This window comes from Pipra filicauda, unplaced genomic scaffold (assembly GCF_003945595.2).
Source record: "Pipra filicauda isolate LSUMZ 115617 unplaced genomic scaffold, ASM394559v2 scaffold188_size1440453_pilon, whole genome shotgun sequence".
Taxonomy (NCBI): domain Eukaryota; kingdom Metazoa; phylum Chordata; class Aves; order Passeriformes; family Pipridae; genus Pipra; species Pipra filicauda.
Window position 1 is genome coordinate 1,211,642 of NW_024104296.1, and position 9,371 is coordinate 1,221,012.

A 9,371-nucleotide genomic window follows, 5' to 3' on the forward strand; every position below is an offset into this window, starting at 1 on the left:
CACCAATTACCACTACCTTATTTCAAAGTTTATAGAAGTAATTACAGCTCACAGATGTTGTAGTTAAGATTTAGCTTTAGTTTCTAATACTGTAATTAACAGAACATATTATAAATTAAAAAAAAAAAAAAAGTAGAGCCCTACAGGTACAATCTTAAAAAGAATTTAGAAATTGCACACACAGATCAACAATACTGATATTCTCTATTCCAGCAATATCTCCCCTTATTTGTCAATGGGCAAAAATTTTGCCCTCATACTTTCACGTGCAGTGAAAGTGCACTTTCACCTCCGAGTCTGGATTAATTTAAAGGATTGATTTTATACCAGCTTAGAAACATCACTAGCATTTCTATGATGCACTAATTACAAAATTTTTCCCATTCTAATAATTAAACGAGTTTCAATGCACAAGGAACAATTACAGATATTTTATTCCTTCCCCCCTCCATTTTCATTTTTCTGCATATGAATTAGTGGGCAAAGTGTGCTTCCCACCACCACTCTTCAAGATTTCCTAAAATAGTACTCTTTGATGGCTCCATGGCTCTTCAGATATTAGGTGAGCAATTACAATCCTGAGATTGCCCTTTGGGAGTCTTTGAAGACATCGACTCTGACTCTCCTTGACTGGCCTACGGCTTCCTTTTCCTCAACCCTGTGGCATGTAAAACCACCTCTCTCTTTCCCCTCCCAGGTCCAACCCTATCAGATGGCGACGCAGAGGAGTAAAATAAGGTTTGTGGGCCTCAAATTCACCTCGTGACTTCAGTGAGAAATTAAAACATGAGGCAACTTAACTCCTAACAGTCACTGTGACTAATAGTGGAAAACCGACCCGATACAATTTCCTTTACCTCTTTTATGGTACGGTCACAAACAGCTCCGGCTAAGGAATGCAAAGTCCTCGGTGCCCTCGCGTCCACCAGCCCACGCAAGCGTGCATCCTATATTCTAATTGGACTGCTGCATACCTTAGCATCCATGAGAGACTTCCCCTGGGAAGCTACAGGCACCAGGTAAATGAAACCCAAGACTCAGCTCATTCTTTTTCCCATTACCTGCAACACGCTTTGATCAGCGGGGCATAAATAAACACATAAACATCCCATGTCTCCCAAGGTCAACGAGATGCAGTGGAGTTCCTCCACCTCACCCTCACAGGTGGCTCTCAGTTGTATCTTCTGACACTACCCAAACTCACGTGAAAAAGTTTATCAGGCTTGGCACAGTGGGCAAAATGCTTGAAAAAAAATCACTGGATGTAACAGCAAAGAGCACGATGTGGTGTGACCACTGTAGTTTGAGAAAGATCAGAGCACCAGAGGGGCTTGAAGGGGGAAAGGTTGGGAGTGTCAGTGGACCATGCCCAAGAAGGAGGGAAGAGTCAGAGCTCTCCTTTCTAGAGTCCTCTACCTAAACACCTTCCTGTCTGGAAAATGGGCCTTAAATCTTACTTCTGCCACTGATACACTCAAGGAACCCAACTTTCAGCACAAATATTATCTGCCTGTTACTGAATCCAGCACCTCTCCTCTTCCAGGTGTGCCAGGGAAGGTGAAATTACAGCTCTGCCTACAGCAGGACATACAGCATTGCTGCTTTTGGTGCACACACGGGCAACACCTCAGCACTCTGAACTTTTGGTTATTCCTGCTCTATCAGCGCTAACCTTCACAGGAGGTGACAAGGATGCATCCTGCCATTTTAAGTCTTGCCTCTACCAACAGCTACAGGTTATGAGCAGTTAAACATTGGTGCAGCCACTAGAAATTTCAAGCCAGTGGGTCCACAAAGGGTAACTTATCATCAATAACATAATCCAGGCTGAAAAGGGAACACATACGTTATTAGGAGCTCTCCTTCCTTCAATTCCCCGCTGCAGTCATTTATTAAAGGAAGGATCTACAGAGGGTTTATATTGTAACTGCTTTTTGGGGTTTCTTAAGGCAACCAAGAACTATGCCTTCATCCCCAGACCTTATCTAGCAGAATCACCAGTTCCTAATTCTGGCAGTTTCCAGCAGTTTCTGCCAGTCTGAGGGTCATCTGTGCAGCTGAGGTAATTCTAACCCCTCCTACCTCACAGCCATACTCTGAGGATTAGTCAGGGAGTGGCTGCTCAGTGTACTGAATATGCAAAGCCCTGTTATAAACTCTGTATCTGATTGCAGCCATAAGCAAAGTCTTATTTAAGCAATCCCTTCACCAACAAAAATATATCGACTGCTCACTCTGTCCCTTCCTTCTGTGTCTTTTGCCTCCAAGCACTTCAAGATAACAAAACAGGTACTAGGATATTTTCCTTTTCTACTGTAAAGTTGTTTACTACAAACAACAGACACCTTTCTCACACAGTAATTAGTTTTTTGGCTCATTCTGGGTCAGTGTTACTCTGGTATCACACTTGTTGTAGTGTGGGGGTCTCACTGCTCAGTCAAAGAAAGCTCCCACCCCCATAAACTCTCACATGTCAGATATTCACAGCTGTCTTTTCTCACTGTGTCCACATTCAGGTGAGACCCTTTCTCCAATTCCATCAATTTTATGAATTTAGGACATACAGCATCGGACATTTCTTGCTTCCTCTAAGCACGAAACTCTCTGCTGTTCAAAACCATGGTTTTGCACATTTACCTCAACACTTCTGTATTCGTCTCCTGCATCTGTGAGTACTTTTTTCCCCTTTAAATGCACTTTGTTCCCTCTTTCAAGTGGTCACAACCAAACTTTGTGCAATGCCATCTTTCAAATTAATTTTTCAAAGGCAACTTTCTAGTGAAACATAATACACTTTAGGGTAGATTTTCTTCTTGAGAGTTTTAATCATGCCAGGTTTCACCTTGCACACAATTCAGCATATCTCGCCTTTTCTTTAAAGTCATTTTGCTATGACTATCAGAGTCAGAGTCAATCCATTTTCCCCCTTTTACCCTCTGTTTTCAAGCCTTTGATATCACTGCTATTACACACTCAGCAGCTGAATAGGTAAAAATGATGCTGGTATGGAATGAAAGAAAAATGTCTGTGGGTATATCTGATAACACCCACTGGGCAACTCAGCTGTCGTGACTTTTCTATACATGCAGACACCATTTTTAGCTGCCTTTTAAGGCCCTGACCCTCCCTTGTGACTGGTCAGAGCACACACTACAATCACATAACTTGCATGCCTGGCCTTGCTCTTCCAGGATAAGGCAAATTTCATTGCTCCAGCATACGTCCAAATTGCTCATCTCTGCACCTCTCCAAAATGAAACAGCTCAGTTTGCTCATTGTGCAGGGGCAGGAAGACAAAGTGAACTGTAGAAGCAACATCAGAGGAAGACTGACTTCCCAGATGGCACCGAAACGGGCAGTGTTCACCCTGTGCCTACAGGAACACCTTAGAGCTTCCCTTTCAGTCTCCCCCACGTGCACTTACAGCACATCCCCTCCTCCCAGCTGTGCCCAGGGATGAGGAAGAGCGCAGTAATGTATTTCCCATGCTTCCACACAGCACCAGTTGTTACTAAGAAATTACTGGATGACTTGAGAGGTAAACCCATCTTCCCCAGCCACTTGCACATGTAAGAAAACACACCACAACCCATAGTTTGCTATAAAAATAGGGACAGTCCCACTTCCCTTTGCCTGTCTTTCCCCACAGCATCCTCTCTCTGCCTCAGGGTTTGTCACAACACAAAGTCTTGACAGGGCGGTGTGTTGCACTGCAGCATTCTCAGTGCTACCCCCACTGCCCATCCTGAGATTCTGCTTGCCTGGAATATGCCTTTCCAGGAGAAAACATCTTTCCCAGGAGTTGGACTTCAATGATCCTTGCAGGTCCCCGTGGATCCCAACTCAGGATATTCTATGGGGAAGGGTAGAGAAGGGACAGAGAAGTACATCATTTTAAAAACAGCCACAAGATCTATCAGCTATATTGCACCCAGACTCCAGCCTGAAATATCTCCATGTGCGAGGTGAGTCACAGAAAATGAGGGATGCAGAGAAGCAACAAACATCAAGAAGAGTTATTTGAGCCATCTGAAATACCAACAATCAGGACCAAATCCTCACTGTTCTAAATACTGTGCACTGAGACACTGTCCCTGTCCTGCAGAGCTGGCAGCATACTCAGAACATCTCTTCTCCTATAAATCCAGCAACAGTGGGAAAACAGATACATACAGCACCTTCTCAACTTCACTATCAATCTGGCTCACCTGTAAAATCAGACAGTGATCTCAGAGTACCTCAGAGAGGAGATGAACTCAAATGTTGCAGCCAGATTACAATTCATAGGTCTGCAGTTATCCTTGGATGCCTGCACTATGGAACACCTACAGCAGAATTTCCGCATCTAAACTCAGGCTTAGTCCATGCCAAAAGGATTTTGCCTGGAGTCCAGGCCCAGCTACAGCATCAGAGCTTTGCTAGACACGGGTACGGCTGCGGCACCCTTCCTTCTGTAAAATGGGCTATACTAGCAAGTCTTACCCATGTACTTTACCAAGTCTCCACCACTTCCTCCTCACAGGACAGCAATCTGCAGTGAAGATATAAGGGCCCAGTTAAGATTTAGTCTATTCAAAGTGTATTTGTAGGCACTTTTGATCATTCCACTCACAAATTTTTGGTGAATGTAAGGCACACATACCATACAACTTACACATCCTTACTTTTTGTAGCTGCCCAGCAAGACTGCGAGCAAAGCATCTTCTTCTCCTCCCCACTAGTGGCATATGTGTTAGTTTAACACTGCTCTGGGCATCTGTTTCTATTATTGACTACGAAAGTGTAGCCATGGCAGCCACGCCGTGGCAGCTGTGAACAAGGACCATATCCAACTGGTTACAGGTCTGCTTGTATCCCAAGTGTCCCCTGATTATCCCTGGGCTCCTACAATCTGAACACATCGTGTCCTAATATGACCAATATCTTAATCCCCTCCCCTCCAGAGGGTTGTATTTGGATTTACAAACTCTACTGCTGGATTTATCGAAGCGGGAGCCGTTCCTCACCTCTCCTCCAGCCACACCTTGTGCAAGGCTGCGTCTGCTCACCAGTGTCCAACTCTGCTCTGCCCAGGGGTGGCACATGCAGGGGGCCACCAAGCTTGTGGATCCCACTGAGCACCACCTCAGCCTGATCCAGGTAAAGATTTGGGAATTTTTGTGTACGATCAGTGGCAGGAACTGAATGTACTCTGAGCACCAGCGAGGCCATGGGCAGTGGACCTCACACACTGAGGCCTCTGCCTGCAGCTGGATGTTCAATTTGAGGTTACAGAGAGGTGGTTTGATGTTTAAATATCACACGCTTCTGTGTGACGATGCAAATAGAGTATGTTTTCAGGAAGCAAATTTATGGCCAACTCTGCCTTAATGCAGTATTTTCTGAGCAGCAGGTTCATATGTTCCTCCCATCTCAGTTCACTCCTTGTGTACTATCCAATTACAGTTTCTACAGTCACTCCTCCTCAAACTCTCCTAGCATCAGAACACCCTCTATTTTGTATATATTTACATATGTATGTCTGTTTATCTACGTATATTTGTACACATGTCATGGTAATCACCTTCCTTCCCCCTTCTAAACTTTTCCCACTATCAAAACCAATAGTCCTCCCCTTGACCTGGCCCCGAACTTGTACTAAAGTCATGGGAATTTCTGCTTTGACTTCAACTCACTTTTAATCCAAGCCCCAAACCATGAGCTCAAAACAAGCCTCCACCACAGGCTCAGTTCCTCATCCCCTGCAGTGCTCTGCATGGCACTTGAAGGAATGGTGTTCAAAAGAAGAGATGGGGAATGGATTTTGTCTCAGCAAACTAATCCCACTGTGAGAGCAAGAAAGTTGGAGTCACTTGTTAATGGAAGAGACAAGATTAATGAAGCTTTCCCAAAAGGGCACCCCACCTTGCTCAGCACTGAACACCACCTCATATCTAGAATGCATGAATGCTTTTCTGCACTGGTCATAGGTACCAGTGCGTCACAGACAAGGCACAGACCTTCTTTTTCCTACGTTAGATGCTCTTTCCCACACACAAAGTCAAACTGCAACACATGCTTCTTGACCAAAGACATAAATGCAGCTGACCTAAATCCAGTACTGGTTAAACCCAGTTCTCCCAAGTCACGCAACAGAGTTAACCTTCATTACTGAGTAAATCAGGGCAGCTACTCTCATACATCTGCTGCAAAGGGCAGGTGAAAAAACACATTAGCTTCTATCAAGATTTAAGGTAAGGTGTGCTTGTGACGACTCCTGTATCTCAAGCCTTAGTTTCACACACTCTTCAGTGCTAAAAAGAGTTCCATCCTTTGCCCTTCTCATTCCCACCCCCACACTGCCCCGTCTCTCCTGGTGGTACAGGTGTATGCGTGGTCTCACAACAAACTGGAGCAGGGAACCAGCATGGATGACAGCAGGTAGTCATGACAGCTTCTTTCAACAGCAATGCCAGATGAGAGGATTTGTGCAACCACAGCCTGTTTATCTCAGCACAAAAATGTAGGAACTAAACGTGTGTTTCCCTCTGGCATCTAATCCAGCACAGGCAGGGGGGTTGCTGTTGAAAGAGGTGGTCCCTCTCCATGTTTCTCATGCTACACTTTCACAGCAATCCTAATACTGTCTGGCCACAAGACAACCTGATCCCACTTCCAGATCCAAAAGTCATATTTTTTATTTTGGAAGGGGGTTAATTTTCAGTTGGAGCAGGATCCCCACGGAGCCCGGGCCCGGGCGCACGGATGGAGGGGCAGCTGCCCCGTGGGGCTGGGGACTGATTTGAGGCCTCTTGGTCACTAGATCCGGTCCAAGAGAAGCAGCAGGAGTTTGCAATCAGGACTGAGTGAGAACTAGATCATTCCTTCAGCAGAAGCCTGTTGTCATGCTGGATTACTCATCACGTGAAGGCAAACTCCAAGCAATATGAGTTATTCAATCACATTTCTCTGAAGTCCTGTCCACACACTCAGCCACTGATCACCCAGGCTCCACCTCCATGACTGCCTCTTCCCAAAAGGAAGAGCTGAACACAGCTAACAGGCCATCTTTCTGCTGGAACGTGTCATCCTGGCAGCAGAAGGCTCTGTAATCTGACACGAAAACTTGTAGCAAGACTTTGTGGCCGGAACAGATTGAGATAAGAAATTAGTGAGGGCAATGAGCCATTGGAATAATTTACCTGGGGAACTAGTGCAGTCTCTCGCTTGATATCTTGAAATCAAGACTGGCTACTTTTCTAGTAGAATTCTGGATTCGATGCAATGATAACCAGCTGGGAATGTAAATACCTGCCAGGGGTCAGGTTAAGGCATCTGCCCCCAAACGGCTGATGATACAAACGTCAACTGTGTGATCACCTCATGAAGGAGAGAAATCATTCCTCTCTGTACAGCCCAAGTGCCAAAACAGTAGAGCACAGCTACATTTGCACTGAAGTCACTGCTAAGTACTTCATTAAAAGATTCGGCTGGAGTTCAGTGAGGAGCTGCAAAGGAATTGCAAAACTTCCCAGGCATGACTACTGAAATAAACTAGCTATGGATAATTTAGCTAAACAGTAACTAAGTAAACAACATCAAGCTGGAAAGATACCAGATGACAGAAAGCACAGTAACTCTTAGAATCAAACATCCTTGGAACAAAATGTGATTCCAATTACGAATTTGAAATCCCTTGCGGGCTGTTTCTTCAATTTTGCCTGGAATAACCACTGAGACTGAACATAATTTACATGAATACAAACTAATTAAATAAAACAGCCCACTTTAAACCAGACTCCAAAGTAGATTACATTAAAAAGAAGAAAAAAATTAGAAAAAAAAATCAAAAACTATAACATAATTTGGCTCTTTCCTGCTAGACAGCACTTGAAACAAGTGAACCGTAAGAAAGGATAAGACTCAACAGAACAAGAGTAAGAACATCCCTCTAAAGTCAGCAAGATGAAATAAAAAAAAAATAGGCCGGGGGAACAGACTCTTACTGGCAAAATCTATCAGGATGCACAAGAGGTTCCCAGAGGAAGTATTTGTGTCCCACTATTTCAGACAGCAGGAACACTGACCTCAGGCCCTGCTGTCACTAGGGCCTAGACCACATAACCCCACTGAGATCTACCCAGACCGCTGGGCTGCTGTACAGGCAGGACAGGAGCTGCTCCCAACATTAACAAAGAATTAAGAAGAATTCAGATATGGTACAACTTCAACTCTGATTTACAGATACCTCCTGCTCACACAATTCAGGCACAGTTCTGAAATCTGGGTCACCCATACATTATTCCTCCAAAACAAGCCACCTCCCCCCTGTGCAACCCTTTTAAAGGACTCTGCCCTTATCCAAGCCATCTCCAAGTCATTTAGGTTATGAGGAACTCCAGAACACCAGAGAATCAGGTCACAAAACTTCCAACAACACGTTACAGATGTGGCTTGGTCCAAGAGGAACAGGCTTCTCAAGGAGAAGCCAACAGCATCCACGTCCAGTCTGCAACAAGTCAACACCAATGAGCTGAGCTCAGATCTCCTCCTCTGACCCTGTAATCCCTACCAGGTTTGATCCAGGTTTTGGCCAACATCTGGGAATACACGGAGCATCAAGCGCGAGGACAAACATGGGTGGTGGAAGCAGGACGGGTCAGGAGAGAGCCGTGGGAGCTCGGAATCCCCCGCAGCAGGTTGTTTGGGGCGCTGGGGTTGCCATCGGAGTTGCTGCGGTGGCCGGGACTGCGGGAAGGAGGCAGGAAGCGAGCAGCGGGCAGGGATCTCGCCTCGCGTTCCTCTGCCTTCCCTCCGTGACAGGCCATAAAAGTCACGAGGCGAGGAGGAAAAACAACGAAGTGTCCAGAGTTCAGCCTTGCGACTCCCGGGCCGCGGCTCCCGGCGGGAGCTGGAAAACCCAAGCGAGCACACCGTGGGATCTCGCTCCTGCGTGGGAGGCACCACCATTTCTGCGGGAAGAGGCTCGGGCTGCTTGGCAGCCGAGCCTGGGACCGGGCCTGCGCTGCGGGCCCTCCCCGCTGCCGGCGGCGGGCGGGGGGGCGGCGGGGCGGGCGCTGCCGTCGGGGCGCGGAGCCCCCGCGGAGGATGCGAGACCCCCGCGCGAAGGATGCGGACCCCGGCGCTGCCCCGGGGCGGGCGGGCAGCCGCGCCCTCGGCCGCCTCTTGGCGGGCACCGGGGCTCCCGCAGCGCCCCCGCGGCGGGGGGGGGCTCCGCGCCCCGACGGCGCCCGCACCGCGCACCCGCACCGGGAGGAGCGAGCAGCTCCTTCCCCGGAGATCCCTCCTCCCGTCCCCCCTCGGGTCCTAAAATGGTGGGTCGGCCGCCCTGCCTCCCCTTTCCTTCCCCCCTTGTCGTCCCCCCCCTCCGC

At 47.1% G+C, this 9,371-nt stretch overlaps 1 protein-coding gene across 3 annotated transcripts in view; it reads right to left on the reverse strand.

The window, feature by feature from the left end:
• Positions 1-9,371, reverse strand: part of ARHGEF5 (Rho guanine nucleotide exchange factor 5) — a 36,568-nt gene that overhangs the window by 26,741 nt on the left and 456 nt on the right. Inside the window, exon 1 of one of the 3 annotated variants that reach the window (XM_027733241.2) lies at positions 8,552-9,047. The exons of the other annotated variants lie outside the window; for them this stretch is intronic. Coding sequence (XP_027589042.1) covers positions 8,552-8,617 — 66 coding nt within the window. The 5' untranslated portion in view covers positions 8,618-9,047. Of the gene's footprint in view, positions 1-8,551; positions 9,048-9,371 lie in introns of those variants that run through there. 3 annotated transcript variants of the gene reach the window in all.